Source organism: Dendrobates tinctorius, unplaced genomic scaffold, assembly GCF_039654945.1.
Source record: "Dendrobates tinctorius isolate UK_male_01 unplaced genomic scaffold, ASM3965494v1 ptg000093l, whole genome shotgun sequence".
Lineage (NCBI taxonomy): Eukaryota > Metazoa > Chordata > Amphibia > Anura > Dendrobatidae > Dendrobates > Dendrobates tinctorius.
Window position 1 is genome coordinate 3,638,476 of NW_027361761.1, and position 16,438 is coordinate 3,654,913.

The 16,438-nt window shown below is 47.8% G+C and overlaps 1 protein-coding gene and 1 long non-coding RNA gene across 3 annotated transcripts in view; one reads left to right on the top strand and one right to left on the bottom strand.

Annotated features, from left to right (window-relative positions):
* MTMR9 (myotubularin related protein 9) overlaps positions 1-7,371 on the top strand; it is a 42,655-nt gene extending 35,284 nt beyond the window's left edge. For both annotated transcript variants that reach the window (XM_073586375.1, XM_073586376.1), the window contains 4 exons: positions 1,563-1,704; positions 3,016-3,236; positions 3,465-3,616; positions 6,184-7,371. In XM_073586375.1, coding sequence (XP_073442476.1) covers positions 1,563-1,704; positions 3,016-3,236; positions 3,465-3,616; positions 6,184-6,347 — 679 coding nt within the window. In that variant the 3' untranslated portion in view covers positions 6,348-7,371. The remainder of the gene's footprint in view (positions 1-1,562; positions 1,705-3,015; positions 3,237-3,464; positions 3,617-6,183) is intronic.
* A 7,182-nt stretch (positions 7,372-14,553) lies between these two features.
* LOC141098517 (uncharacterized) lies at positions 14,554-16,437 on the bottom strand. The gene is made up of 3 exons (XR_012234269.1): positions 16,230-16,437; positions 15,284-15,502; positions 14,554-15,169 (listed from the first exon to the last, which is right to left on the bottom strand). It is a non-coding gene; the product is annotated as an uncharacterized lncRNA (long non-coding RNA).
* Between the last annotated feature and the right edge of the window lies 1 nt (position 16,438).

Sequence of the window (16,438 nt, forward strand, 5' to 3'; positions counted from 1 at the left end):
TGAGTTATTTAGGTGGGAGATTGAGCAGAGTCGGGCGAAAACCAGATCAAGGGTGTTACCGTCCTTGTGTGTCTCAGAGGTTGAAAGCTGTGAGAGGCCTAGAGAGGTGGTTAGTGATAGAAGCTGGGATGCAGATGTGGAAGTAGGGCTGTTAATGGGGATGTGGAAGTCTCTTCCAGGATAAGAGTTGGTAGTTCTGAGGACATGAAGTGCTGCAGCCAGGCTGAGAAGTGGGTCAAGGAAGTGGGTGGGTGAGCCTGGGGGCCGGTATATGACCGCTACACTGAGGGGGAGGGGATGGAAGAGCCTGATGGTGTGGACCCCAAGAGAAGGGAATGAGAGTGATGGCAATGGGGGGATGATCTGGAAAGTGCATTGTGGGGACAGGAGTATGCCGACTCCACCACCATGTCTGTTTGTGGGTCTCGGGGAATGAGAGAATTGTAAGCCACCATGGGAAATGGCAGCAGGAGAGACAGTGTCAGAATCCTGAATCCAGGTTTCAGTGAGGGCCAACAGATTGAGTTGTTCAGAAAATAGTTGTGCTGGAAAGGAAGCTTGTTACATAGAGACCGTGGATTCCAGAGGGCACAATTAAATGAAGGAGATGAGGAAGGGCAAGTAATAAGATTATTATGGTTTTGATATGGGGTAGGGTAGGGGTTGAAGTTGGGGGATGGTGGACCAGGGTTGGGGGAGATGTCCCCTGAAATCAGTAGGAGTAGGAAGATAAAGAGTAAGTAGTTCTTTGAAATGTAAGAAGTTTTTTTGTGCGATGTGTTTGGGCAAGATGGGCTGAGGTTTCTCAGGAAGGTGAGGAGTGAATGGGAACTTCAGGTCTCTACCAGGTTGAAAAATCTCTGCTTGATTTCAGTTTTATAGCCGGTATAGAGAGAAAAAGTCTCACTGCTCAGCATATGGTGCAGTTGTATTCGTGGAGCGAGGGACGTTCCATGTACCCCCATATTGCATTTAAACTGTGTGCGTAAAGATTAAAGGGGTTGTCCACTTTCATGAAAATGGCCCCAAATCTGTAAAATACCTAAAATTCTTCCTGGGCCCTGCGCCGCCTCCTCACCGGTCACCGGTCTATCCATTGGCGGAGCTCAGCAGCTGGGCCAAGGTTGATGGCACGCATTGGTGATAGGGACGCTGTTATGTGGTGTCTCCACTGCATCCAAAACAGTGAGACCGGGGAGCCGGCGCTGGACCCAGGATGAGTTTGTGGACGACCCCTTTAAGCTTTTCTCGTCTGAGCTGAAACAGTCTGGACCCCATTTACCCGCACTGCACATTGCAGCAAAGTATCATGATACAAGAACTACTAGATTTCAGCTGTGAGAAGTATTAGGTCTTTGAGTTTTCAACTTCTGGACGTATGCAAGAATCATCCGCAGCAAGCAGAGACTTTGAAAATGGTGAGGAAATGAAAGTTGCAGAGTTTAGGCGGAGGGGCACTGATGGCATTTTCCTTGTTGACAAGAAGGGGGCGGTAGAGAGTCCATTCTATGCTGAGTGGTAGAATGCACTATAAGGGGTTAATGCGTACTCCTCTCACATAGGGAGGGGGCGTCCGTCTTGGTGCACGGATCGGAGGGCATGGATTCCACATTACAAGTGACCTCGCTGGCGCAAATCATTCTGGAGCCCAAGTGCAGAAGCATCCGGGGGTTTGAGGCTCTGGTGGAGAAGGAATGGCTACAAGTGAGTACATGTCCCGCCGCCATCGCCATGAAGCCTGGCCATGTGCTGGACTTCACCGATGGTGACTACCGCTATACACTTGGGGTACAATGACCGTCATAAGTTCTAGGCACCTGAGAGGACTAAAAAAAAAATTGGAGAATCTTACAAAAATATAACATTTTGACAAATAATAATTAAAATTTTTTAACCTATTTAACTCCGATGGTAAAAATCAAAACGCTATCATTCTTTTTTTTTTTTTGCAGTCGCCGACCCTGCCGCAAAAAATGTAATAAAAAAGTGATTGAAATGTCTGCGCACCCCAAATGGTTAATAAGAAAACAGATCGCCAGCAAACTGCTCTCAAAAAGAGCACTACGCCTCCAAATTTTACAAATGTGTAATTTTGTATTTATTTTTTTACCCACTAAAAAAATATAACCCATAGAAGTTTTATATCACCATAATCGTACAGAGAATCCTGTTACAATGAACGCAGTGAAAACAAAATGCAAATTCCGGCGTTAAACTTCTTTTGAAAGTTTTCAAAACTTTTGAGCAATTTGAAATTGCAGCTAAAGAAATTTTGCAACTTTCCGACAACTTTTTGAATTGTGGAGGGAGCTGGGATAAGACCAGACCAAGCCCGCCCTATAAAATAATCATTATTTACACCACATATAAGAGACGTACACTGACGAGGGGGGGGGTAACATCTTAATGAATCAGGGGCCAAAATGTTGTTTGTGTGGTTTTGTGTTTTTTTTTTTACGACTTCACCCCCTTAGTATAGTTTTCCCTATTTATTTGTACATTCTACGTTAAAATGACAAGTGTCATTCAAAACTCAAACTCGTCCCACAAAAAAGCAAGACTTAATACGGCTCTGTCGATGGGAAAAATATTGACCGAACGGGAGGAAAGCAAAAATAAGCGTACTAACAAAAATTGGTTGTGTGAAGGGGTTAATATGATAAAAAATGAATAGAGAAAGCCCCCTCTCAATTATTGATCTGTGACAAATTCAAATGATTTGACTGTTCAGACTGCAGACAGATTTAATATTGAGTTCAATGGGCGCTGTGTACTTTCCCAAGCTGTGAGCTCCCCCTAGTGGTGGCCGCAGGCGTCCAGACATGTATCCTATGTATCTATGGCTGTGTGCAGAGGATCTTGAGCTTTGAGTCCAAAGAATAGATCTGTATTGAGGCTTTTTAGAGAATTTAGGACCTGTTCAGACTACTGGTAGACTGTTAAGTTGCTGCTCCGGGATTCCTGCAGCATTGGGTATGTTTGGCCAATACAGACTGATATCTGTTCTGTTCCCAGGCCGGTCATCCATTTCAGCACCGCTGCGCTCAGTCCGCTTACTCCAACAGCAAGCAGAGATGGGAGGCCCCGACGTTCCTGCTGTTCCTGGACTGCGTGTGGCAGATCCTGCGCCAGTTCCCCTGCTCCTTTGAGTTTAATGAACGCTTCCTGGTCACGCTGTTCGAGCACGCCTACGCCTCTCAATTCGGCACCTTCCTGGGCAACAATGACTTTGAGAGGTTAGTGAGGTGCCAGCCTGTGGGTATAGTGGGCACCACCCTGCTAGAGGGTCCCTGGTGGTAATCGTTGATCTCGGACGCTTTTCTGACCATTACCTCCCGTTATTTGTAGCTGCCGTATAGCATAGACCGTACGGTAGGAAAGTGAGCGTCTCCAATATGGCCGTCCCCTGGGGGAAATGATTGTAAAGGTGAATGTACGTGTCACTGGCTGTATCATCTCTGTAGGAATAAGCTGAAGCTGAGGCAGAAGACGCTGTCCCTCTGGTCCTGGGTGAACCAACCCAACGAGCTCCACAAATTCACCAACCCTTTATATGAAGCCAACGGACTGGTCATCTGGCCCTCCGTGGCCCCCCAGAGTCTGCTGCTGTGGGAAGGTGAGTCCGTCATCTGCTCCTGTACTCTGCTTGTATGGCCATAATGTACAGCTCTCCATCCTCCATGTACCTGTCATCTACTGTCTGCTCTCCATCCTCCATGTACCTGTCATCTACTGTCTGCTCTCCATCCTCCATGTACCTGTCATCTACTGTCTGCTCTCCATCCTCCATACACCCGTCATCTGCTGTCCTCTCTGTATCCTCCATCTGCTGTCCGCTCTCTATCCTCCGTATACCAGTCATCTACTGTCCGCTCTCCGTCCTCCATATACCCGTCATCTACTGTCCGCTCTCTATCCTTCATATACCCGTCATCTACAGTCATGGCCAAAAGTTTTGAGAATGACACAAAGATTATATTTTCACATGATCTGCTGCCCTCTGGTTTTTATGTGTGTTTGTCAGAAGTTTTTATCACATACAGAAATATAATTGCAATCATATTATGAGTAACAAAAGGTTATATTGACAGTTAGAATGAGTTAATGCAGCAAGTCAATATTTGCAGTGTTGACCCTTCTTCTTCAGGACCTCAGCAATTCTCCCTGGCATGCTCTCAATCAACTTCTGGATCAAATCCTGACTGATAGCAGTCCATTCTTGCAAAATCAATGCTTTTATTTTGTCTGAATTTGAAGGTTTTTGTTTGTCCACCCGTCTCTTGATGATTGACCACAAGTTCTTAATGGGATTAAGATCTGGGGAGTTTCCAGGCCATGGTCCCAAAATCTCTGTTTTGTTCCCTGAGCCATTTAGTTATCACCTTTGCTTCATGGCAAGGTGCTCCATCATGTTGAAAAAGGCATTGTTGATCGCCAAACTGCTCTTGGACGGTTGGGAGAAGTTGCTCTTGGAGGACATTCTGGTACCATTCTTTATTCATGGCTGTGTTTTTAGGCAAGACTGAGAGAGAGCCCATTCCCTTGGCTGAGAAGCAACCCCACACATGAATGGTTTCAGGATGCTTGACAGTTGGCATGAGACAAGACTGATGGTAGCGCTCACCTGGTCTTCTCCGAATAAGCCGTTTTCCAGATGTCCCAAACAATCGAAAAGGGGATTCATCAGAGAAAATGACTTTACCCCAGTCCTCAGCAGTCCACTCCCTGTACCTCTTGCAGAATATCAGTCTGTCCATGATGTTTTTCCTGGAGAGAAGTGGCTTCTTTGCTGCCCTCCTTGAGACCAGGCCTTGCTCCAAGAGTCTCCGCCTCACAGTGCGTGCAGATGCACTCACACCTGCCTGCTGCCATTCCTGAGCAAGCTCTGCACTGCTGGTAGCCCGATCCCGCAGCTGAAACACTTTTAAGAGACGGTCCTGGCGCTTGCTGGTCTTTCTTGGGCACCCTGGAGCCTTTTTGGCAACAAGGGAACCTCTCTCCTTGAAGTTCTTGATGATGCGATAGATTGTTGACTGAAGTGCAATCTTTCTAGCTGCGATACTCTTCCCTGTTAGGCCATTTTTGTGCAGTGCAATGATGACTGCACGTGTTTCTTTAGAGATAACCATGGTTAACAGAAGAGAAACAATGATGCCAAGCACCAGCCTCCTTTTAAAGTGTCCAGTGGTGTCATTCTTACTTTATCATGACAGATTGATTTCCAGCCCTGTCCTCATCAACACCCACACCTGTGTTAATGGAGCAATCACTGAAACGATGTTAGCTGGTCCTTTTTAAGGCAGGGCTGCAATGATGTTGAAATGTGTTTTGGGGGATAAAGTTCATTTTCTAGGCAAATATTGACTTTGCAAGTAATTGCTGTTAAGCTGATCACTCTTTATAACATTCTGGAGTATATGCAAATTGCCATTAGAAAAAATGAAGCAGTAGACTTTGTAAAAATTAATATTTGTGTCATTCTCAAAACTTTTGGCCATGACTGTACTGTCCGCTCTCTGTCCTCCATATACCCGTCATCTACTGTCCACTCTCCGTCCTCCATATACCCGTCATCTACTGTCCACTCTCCGTCCTCCATATACCCGTCATCTACTGACCGCTCTCCGTCCTCCATATACCCGTCATCTACTGACCGCTCTCCGTCCTCCATCTACTGTCTGCTCTCTATCCTCCATATACCCGTCATCTGTCTGCTCTCTATCCTCCATATACCTGTCATCTACTGTCCGCTCTATATCCTCCATATACCTGTCATCTGCTGTCCTCTCTGTATCCTACTGTGTGCTCTCCGTCCTCCATATACCCGTCATCTACTGTCCGCTCTCCCTCCCCCATATACCAGTCATCTGCTGTCCGCTCTCTATCCTTCATATACCCGTAATCTGCTGTCTGCTCTCCGTCCTCCATATACCCATCATCTACTGTCCGCTCTCTATCCTCCATGTAGCCGTCATCCACTGTCCTCTCTGTATCCTCCATCTACTGTCTGCTCTCTATCCTCCATATACCCGTCATCTACTGTCTGCTCTCCATTCTTCATATACCCGTCATCTGCTGTCCGCTCTCTATCCTTCATCTACTGTCTGCTCTCTATCCTCCATATACCCATCATCCACTGTCTGCTCTCCGTTCTTCACGTTTTGACACTGCTCTAATTCTCAGGGGTCTTCCTGCGCTGGAACAGATCTTCCAAGTACCTGGAGGACGCCTACGAGGAGATGATCCACATCATAGAATACAACAAGGACTTACAGGTCCGAGTCAATGCATTAAGGCGGCAGCTGGCTGAGCTGGAGACAGAAGACGGGATGCTAGAGACCCCTTAATGTGAACATTCCCTGACCACCCCGCTGCCCCCCACAACTGTGCATCGTTCACCTCCCCTGCCCCAGGCTGGGCTACATGTTTACACTATCTGTTGTGCATGCACTACAATTTTCTCTGGTGCAATCCGTATATAACTCTTGACTGGGGACCAAGGAGCGTGCAACATGGGAGCCAAGCTTAACCCTTCATGGGGACTCCTGGGCTAAACACTCTGTGTCATGGCTAGTGCATCCCAGTGAGATCCATAAAATTCTGCCTCCGGCCACACGTGTATGGCTGCCTGGCGTTCGTTAGGTGGTATGGGACCGCTGCTGCCATACCAGACCCTCCTGTATGTATTAGGATCTGTACTCTAAAGGGATGATCTGGCTTCATGCAAATTCATGTAAACTTCTGACAACACTCCTATTGTTCTCAAAATCTCTGCTTGCTGTCACTTAGTGGATGCATTTACATGCCAAGGAGGATAATCCTCCCTGGCTGAAGTGTGGCATTAGGAATGGTGTATCATGGCTGCAGCCTTACATACACTGTGAGTATGGCTGCAGATGTCAATGAGAATGCTCCCATTCACTGACAGCAACTAGAGATCTACCTTGCGCTGAACATCGTCAAGTTTTCAGGCAGTAGATATTAAAAGCTATTTCCGTTCACTGACAACAATTACAGATTTTGAAAATGGTAAGGAAATTAAAAAGCAGTGTGTTAGAAAGTTCTAACCAAACTTTTTTTTCTTGCTTGGCAGTGCATCTACCACCAGGTGGCGCTAGGAGATCACTCAATCACTGTTAGTCGCTGCCCCCAATCCTAACCTAAAATTGTGAATTTTTGCACTAAAGTTTGAGCTCGTCCGCTCCCTGGTTCTCACTTTTTCTGTACGTGTGAAGTGCACGGTGGTCCGCACACAGGTAGCGACTGTACTGTATCCTTTAAGCGGTCGGCTCCTACGGCGGGTGCTTCTTCTGTGTAAAGTGAGATTGAAATTTTATGTGATCTGGCATTAAAAGAAGACTACATTCCTGATTGGATGTGTTTTTTTTTTTTAGGTGTAGCTCCTGGGTAGTACATGAAGGGGGCGCTGCGGAGTATGCTATGAATGTTAGCCAGCAGATACGGTGCGGCTGTCGCATGGCGGGATGAGAAACTGCTGCGTCAGCGCTGACACCACCGGATCCGCTGTGCGGTAATGTTTTTGGGCAATGCAAAGTGCAGACGGCATGTAAAAAAAACAAAACAGAAGACTAAAGGCCAGTGGCTAACTTGTGTATGGTCAGCTTGTCCATAGGATAGGTGATCACTTAATTTCACTGTATAAACCCCTTTAAGGCCAGTTTCACGCGTCCGAGTACACACTGCAATATTTTGAACCGGACGCCAAGTCTCCAGAAAAGACTGCAGTAGGATCCTGTCCCATAAATCAATGACAATGAACATGGCCCTCGAGAGAGAGAGAGAGGAATTGGTGAAATTTCTTAGAGGATACAAAATTTGAAAATGTTTGTCCAGACGCTGACCCTTCATCAGTATCGGGATCGCCCGGGAAGAACTGCATGAGCCATAGCGGAGGCGTGAGCGAGCGGTGGGAAGAACTGCGTGAACCATAGCGGAGGAGTGAGCTAGCGGTGGGAAGAACTGCATGAACCATAGCGAAGGAGTAAGCGAGCGGTGGGAAGAACTGCGTGAACCATAGCGAAGGAGTGAGCGAGCGGTGGGAAGAACTGCGTGAACCATAGCGGGAGGAGTGACCGAGCGGTGGGAAGAACTGCATGAACCATACTGGAGGAGTGAGCGAGCGGTGGGAAGAACTGCATGAACCATACTGGAGGAGTGAGCGAGCGGTGGGAAGAACTGCGTGAACCATAGCGGAGGAGTGAGCTAGCGGTGGGAAGAACTGCGTGAACCATAGCGGAGGAGTGAGCTAGCGGTGGGAAGAACTGCGTGAACCATAGCGGAGGAGTGAGCGAGCGGTGGGAAGAACTGCGTGAACCATAGCGAAGGAGTGAGCGAGCGGTGGGAAGAACTGCATGAACCATAGCGAAGGAGTGAGCGAGCGGTGGGAAGAACTGCGTGAACCATACTGGAGGAGTGAGCGAGCGGTGTGAAGAACTGCGTGAACCATAGCGGAGGAGTGAGCTAGCGGTGGGAAGAACTGCGTGAACCATAGCGGAGGAGTGAGCGAGCGGTGGGAAGAACTGCGTGAACCATAACGAAGGAGTGAGCGAGCGGTGGAAAGAACTGCGTGAACCATAGCGGAGGAGTGAGCGAGCGGTGGGAAGAACTGCGTGAACCATAGCGGAGGAGTGAGCGAGCGGTGGGAAGAACTGCGTGAACCATAACGGAGTGAGCGAGCGGTGGAAAGAACTGCGTGAACCATAGCGGAGGAGTGAGCGAGCGGTGGGAAGAACTGCATGAACCATAAGCGGAGGAGTGAGCGAGCGGTGGGAAGAACTGCGTGAACCATAGCGGAGGAGTGAGCGAGCGGTGGGAAGAACTGCGTGAACCATAGCGGAGGAGTGAGCGAGCGGTGGGAAGAACTGCGTGAACCATAAGCGGAGGAGTGAGCGAGCGGTATCCACCGCAATGACCGATAATGAGGTCACATTTTGATTTTCAGTCCTGAGGATTTTTTTTTTATTATTGCTAACGGGAATTTCTGTAGAATATTGAGTAATGTTTCTTCATCATTTTGCAATCGACGTGGCATGACAACTATTGCTCGTCGATGTCCTCCAGTTCTACAAGGTCAGGATGGGGCAAGACTTCCTAATATTTGGTTTCTGAAATCTAGATGTTCACACAGAATAACATGATTTTCCTGAACCCCTCCGCAATGCAAACTGCTCCCCACACATACAATATATGGAGACAAGTAAGTACCTCCTGGAGCTTCTCGGCCCCCCCATTCTATACCTATAGTCATTAATATGGGGTTGCTCCATGGAAAGCTATAGCTGCTCCCACTCCACAAGATTTGGGGGTGTCTATGGGAATTTTTGCCCCTTCATCCAGAAGAGCATTTGTGAGGTCAGACCCTGCTGTTGAGGGGGAGGCCGGACTCAAAATGTCCATTATAGGTGTCGAATGTGCGTCTGGTCATGTTCTCTCCCCCTCCATATCTTTATGGACCTTGTTCTCTGTGCACAGTCATGGGGAATAGAAAAGAGTCTTCCCCAAACTGTTCCCACAAAGCAGAAGCTGCAATTGGCCACAACGTCTTGTGCCGAAGAACTCAGATTTCCATTACTGAAACTGAGGGCCCAATGCTGACCCCCTGATAACAGTCCATAGCATTATCCTCCTCCACCATCTGTACAGCGGCACAATGCAGTCGGGGGTAACGTTCTCCCGGAATCACCAAATCCAGACTCCTCCATCAGACGCAGATGGAGAAGTGCGATCCACTGGCTTTACACCACTCCATCTGACGCTCAGCATTGTGCTTGGTGATGTATGGCTGCATGCAGCTGCTCGGCCGTGAAGCTCCTGGCAGGGGTGCAGTGTTTGTACTGAAAGCAGAGGAGGTCTGGACTCTGCAGTTATGGGGTCAGCAGAGTGGTGGTGACTTTTCTGCATTCTGCTCCTCAGCACTCTGCCCCCCCCTGCACCACCGGCTGATCTGTCACATGATAGCAAAGGCAGACAGAATGGTGGGGCGAAGAAATAAAAACACCCTGGGTGAGGGGCTGGATGTTATGCACATGGGGGGCCAATGGGACCAGATGTTATACACTGGGGGGGTGAAGGGCCAGATGTTATACACTGGGGGTGAAGGGCCGAATGTTATACAGTGGGGGTGAAGAGCTGGAGGTTATACACTGGGAGGTGAGGGTCTGGATGTTATACAGTGGGGGTGAGGGGCTGGATGCTATACACTGGGAGGTGAGGGGCTGGATGTTATGCAGTGGGGGTGAGGAGCTGGAGGTTATACATTGGGAGGTGAGGGAGCCGGATGTTATACAGTGGGGGGTGAGGGACCGGAGGTTATACACTGGGAGGTGAGGGGCTGGATGCTATACACTGGGAGGTGAGGGGCTGGATGTTATGCAGTGGGGGTGAGGAGCTGGAGGTTATACATTGGGAGGTGAGGGAGCCGGATGTTATACAGTGGGGGGTGAGGGGCCGGAGGTTATACACTGGGAGGTGTGGGAGCCCGGATGTTATACAGTGGGGGTGAGGGAGCCACATGTTATACAGTGGGGGTGAGGGGCCGAATGTTATACAGTGGGGGTGAGGGGCCAGAGGTTATACACTGGGAGGAGAGGGAGCAGGCTTTTATACACTGGGAGGTGAGGGAGCCGGAGGTTATACACTGGGAGGTGAGGGAGCCGGAGGTTATACAGTGGGGGGTGAGGGGCCGGAGGTTATACACTGGGAGGTGAGGGATCCAGATGTTATACAGTGGGGGTGAGGGGCCAGAGGTTATACACTGGGAGGTGAGGGAGCAGGATTTTATACACTGGGAGGTGAGGGAGCCAGAGGTTATACACTGGGAGGTGAGGGAGCCAGAGGTTATACACTGGGAGGTGAGGGAGCCAGAGGTTATACACTGGGAGGTGAGGGAGCCAGAGGTTATACACTGGGAGGTGAGGGAGCCAGAGGTTATACACTGGGAGGTGAGGGAGTCATGTTATACGCTGGGAGGTGAGGGAGCAGGATTTTATACGCTGGGAGGTGAGGGAGCAGGATGTTATACATTAGGAGGTGAGGGAGCAGGATGTTATACAGTGGGGGTGAGGGAGCCGGATGTTATACAGTGGGGGTGAGGGAGCCGGATGTTATACGCTGGGAGGTGAGGGGCCGGAGGTTATACAGTGGGGGTGAGGGAGCAGGATGTTATACACTGGGAGGTGAGGGAGCCGGAGGTTATATACTGGGTCCAAGATAAAAACTGGGAGGTAAAAAAAATAAAAAATTATTAACTGATTTAAAAAAAAAATGCCAGTGACCCAAATTTGCAACATAATTGAAAAAAATGCGTCAAAAGCATCGGGATGTAATGATCAAAATGGTCTTACAATAAAATTGCTCATAGCAACCAATCACAGCTCAGCTTTCTTTTTATCAGAACAACCAATCAGATAATCAATACTAATACCAGACGCGCGCCTGGTAAAATGAAAGCTGCGCTGTGATTGGTTGCTATGGGCTACACACGTTTTCTTTTAGACCGTCTAGCTAAATGTGCCCCTTCTATAGTGTGTTCAATATATCTTTGTTTTGGGGGGTTTTTTTCATGTGTTTTCCCATAATCATCTTCATATACAGTCATATGTTTAAGTTTGGGCACCCCTATTAATGTTAACCTTTTTTCTTTATAACAATTTTGGTTTTTGCAACAGGTATTTCAGTTTCATATATCTAATAACTGATGGACTCAGTTATATTTCTGAATTCAAATGAGGTTTATTGTACTAACAGAAAATGTGCAATCTGCATTTAAACAAAATTTCACCGGTGCAAAAGTATGGGCACCTCAACATAAAAGTGTCATTAATATTTCGTAGATCCTCCTTTTGCAAAAATAAGTCTCTAGTCGCTTCCTGTAGCTATTAATGAGTTCCTGGATCCTGGATGAAGGTATTTGTGACCATTCCTGTTTACAAAACAATTCCAGTTCAGTTAAGTTTGATGGTCGCCGAGCATGGACAGCCCGCTTCAAATCATCCCACAGATGTTCAATGATATTCAGGTCTGGGGACTGGGATGGCCATTCCAGAACATTGTAATTGTTCCTCTGCATGAATGCCTGAGTAGATTTGGAGCGGTGTTTTGGATCATTGTCTTGCTGAAATATCCATCCCCTGCGTAACTTCAACTTCGTCACTGATTCTTGCACATTATTGTCAAGAATCTGCTGATACTGAGTTGAATCCATGCGACCCTCAACTTTAACAAGATTCCCGGTGCCGGCATTGGCCACACAGCCCCAAAGCATGATGGAACCTCGACTAAATTTTACTGTGGGTAGCAAGTGTTTTTCTTGGAATGCTGTGTTTTTTAGCCTCCATACATAACGCCTTTTTGTATGACCAAACAACTCAATCTTTGCTTCATCAGTCCACAGGACCTTCTTCCAAAATGTAACTGGCTTGTCCAAATGTGCTTTTGCATACCTCAGGCGACTCTGTTTGTGGCGTGCTTGCAGAAACGGCTTCTTTCGCATCACTCTCCCATACAGCTTCTCCTTGTGCAAAGTGCGCTGTATTGTTGACCGATGCACAGTGACACCATCTGCAGCAAGATGATGCTGCAGGTCTTTGGAGGTGGTCTGTGGATTGTCCTTGACTGTTCTCACCATTCTTCTTCACTGCCTTTCCGATATTTTTCTTGGCCTGCCACTTCTGGGCTTAACAAGAACTGTACCTGTGTTCTTCCATTTCCTTACTATGTTCCTCACAGTGGAAACTGACAGGTTAAATCTCTGAGACAACTTTTTGTATCCTTCCCCTGAAAAGCTATGTTGAATAATCTTTGTTTTCAGATTATTTGAGAGTTGTTTTGAGGATCCCATGATGCCACTCTTCATAGGAGAATCAAATAGAACTACTTGCAAGTGGCCACCTTAAATACCTTTTCTCATGATTTGATACACCTGGCTATGAAGTTCAAAGCTCAATGAGGTTACAAAACCAATTTAGTGCTTCAGGAAGTCAGTAAAAAGTAGTTAGGAGTGTTCAAATCAAGAAAATGATAAGGGTGCTCATACTTTTACATATGACTGTAGCAGGAAAAAAATCTAAGTCTACCAGGATTTGTGACTTAGAAATCATTAATAAATTACCGTCATGGTGTCTTGACAAGGCCCCTCAAAAAAAGCTGAAAACAAATGTGTGATGGAAGCCTTAGGCTGCGTTCACACTATTGGGTGCAGTTTTTTTTTTAGATCGTGTTTTGTCTTTTTGGTGCATCATGTTTTAAATAAAGCTGCTTTGTTTTTGATACTTCCTGGTACTTGGCTTTGACAAAGCTTTATTGATACAGCGGCGTGCGGCTTAAATGCGTTTTTTTGTGTGTGTGTTTCCGAAGCAGAATCGCACTATTAACAAATATATTAATTTTTTACCTGCAAATTTTCTGCATTTAATGTGATTCTATGCGGAAAATCTGCACATAAAACTCATCATACCCGCAGAGAAACTTGGCATGTTGTGGTACACGCACCGCAGGTCAGTTTAAGGGATAAGTTGGCAGCCACGCACTGTGAACTATGGGGTTTCGCCTGCTTCTGAGCCAGGACCAGCAGGAATGTATGTATAAGGCCGGGGTCAGACTTGCAAGAAACTCGCACGAGTCTCGCACCTCAATACCCGGCACTGCCGCCGTCACTCGGGACTGGAGTGTGCGGCTCCATAGAAATACATGCAGCCGCAGCTCCGGTCCCGAGTGCCAGTGGCAGTGCTGGGTATTGAGGTGCGAGTTTCTCGCAAGTCTGAACCCGGCCTTATACATACTCCCGGCAACAGCTCGACTAGCAGCCTCAATCCATAAACTAAGCGAGGCCGTGCCCCGTCCAGTGGGTGCGGCTTCACTCTATACAAGTGTATGGAGCGAGGCTGCGCCTACTAGTCGAGCTGTGGCCGGAAGTATGTATAATGCATACATACCCGCTAGTCCCGGCTCAGAAACCAGCAAATCCCCGCAGCTCACAGTGCGTGTGCTTGGGGGGGATTCATAAGTCGGTAGTCACACACAGTGGCTGCAGACTTATCGATTAGCACCAGACAACCCCTTTAAGCTGAGTAAACAAACACAGTATGACATGAAATTCCTATCAATCCTGTCCACTTAGCTGGAACTGGAACTTTTAAGACGCTGCAGGTTTTTTTTTGCACAGCATCAAAACTCATCGTGTGAACTTAACCTAAGAGCACGTTTCCGTCATAGCCGCTGTGGATTTCATTGCCCAAAAGATGCAGATTTGGCGCAGAATTCACCCTCTGATGAATGGAAGGATAACATCTGTGGGGGCAATGATGACTTAAAGTGACTCTCCGGATTTTAAGTCGACAACGCTGGGCAATTTTAGAGACGAGCTTATCGGTCAAGTTTTCTGCGCCGCACCTCTCCGCGCTGACTGAGCCTCATAGGAACATATTGGATATGTCACACGTCATTGACGCCCATGATGTGAGTTTTACCCCCTGTGACCGCAGTAGGCCTAGTCAGTGCCGGATGTTCCGAAGACTGATTCAAAGACTTAAAGGAGTCAACGTAGGATCAGTCGAGGAGCTGCGACAGCTGCATAGGTGTGGGGAAGGTGAGTAGGAACTTTCATTATTTTTAACCCCTTTCCTCCCATCTGTTTCCAAATCTTTATGGGTCTGGAGAAACCTCAGAGTGTAAGAAAATGTCTTTCCAAAGCAGATTCAATCAAATTTCCGAAGATCTGCTCATGTCTGGTCACTTTACGCTGCAGATTATTCTTCTTGTGTATGAGATTTCTTGTAATACGGAGCGTGTACAGAAAATCCGATGCGTACGTACCATTAATAATGACTATCTGCTGTAGATTTGGGGGATCTTTTGCTCCTTTTAGAGTTACTAACCAGTCCACACCAGATCTGAGAACGCTGCCAGCAGCTCTGAGAATCAGCTGGTGGTTTCTTAGAAATGCTGGAAGGTGACGTGTAGGGGATTAATGTACCGCTCCTATAGGCAGAGCCGACACAGGCCACGTGAGGCCACATGTGCAGGCTTGCTGCCCACTCTGGGCTGGGGGGGGGGTCTCTGGTGCATGTGCAGACTGGCGCTTTCGGTGCAGGACTGATCCAAGAAATCTGGGAGCCAGTGCCGGAAATATCAGTAGTGCAACCTGTGCATTCTGCATGTGGAGAAAAAGGGACCAAAAATGCACAAAAAAGTGATTAATAAAGTTACAAAAAAAAAATATGCACGGCCTGTGCTGTACAAATCAGGCAAACAGCAGAGGACATACCATTGGTGCAGCTGCGCAAGGGCCCAAGAGTTCAGGGGGCCACGATCACCTCCAAAGCAGGTGCAATTGTGCAGTATGAGGAGCTATTGGATGGCAAAGGGCCTTGATACTCTCCTTGTACAGGGGCCTCTTCTGCCTGTGACCACCACTGCAGGCGAATGTATGGCCACATCATCATCATCCTCACACATGAAAAGAAGGTCAACTGTATAAGAATATCTAAATAATGAAAAAGCAAACAGATCAAAACCCACAAAAAAGTTGAAAAAAAGAAGATAATCTGGACCCTGGTAGGTAGTCAGCAGTACCCCCCCCGACTCATCTGATCAGTACGTCCCCCGCAATGTGGTGTGTGTGGCGGGGCGCACAGCAATGACATTACAACAAGCCTAATATTCAGAAGTCCTGGCGGGCAGCCGCAGGTAGGAGATTGGCAGGGCTCTAGTCTAGGGGCCACAAATTACCAAAGTGGCACTAGGACTGGAATTGGGGACTTATGAGTCAACCAAGACCTCTTAGCTGCGATGGGAATGACCCCCTACAGAATTTAGGAAAAGCAACCCCCACCCAGGGGCACCACTGTAAGAGGTGCAGGTTCTGCAATGCACTGGGCCCTAGAGACTGGGGGGCCCCAAGGAAGAGACGATTACTATTAAAGCCCAGGGATAGCCGGGCCCTGATGGGGGTTTACAGTGGGGCCACAAGGCTGGACAGATCAGGGCATAAACACGATAGGGGCCCTTTGCAGCCCAGTGGCCCCTCATACTGCACGATCCTACCAGCTTTGGGGGTGGATGTGGCCCCCTGACCTCTAGGGCCAATGTGCATCTTCGCCCCTGACACCCCCCCCCAAAAGCCCAAATCATTATCTTACTGTCGTCTCCCCACTCCCTAAATGAATCTGAGATTCTCAATGTCACATGTACCAAAATATATATATACACACCAGGTCCTGCAAAAAAACAAAAAACATGTCTCTTGTATTGAGAGGAGCTGATTTAAAAAAACGACTCTCGTGCTTCTTCCCCGTAAGGTTCGTTCTGCGTCATTTGTAGCTCACGCCCTGCGCCAAAATCCAGGCGACGATGAATCGCACGGTCACACTAAGCACCGCCCCTATCTCTCCTATTGGCCAACCCCGACACACCTCTGACG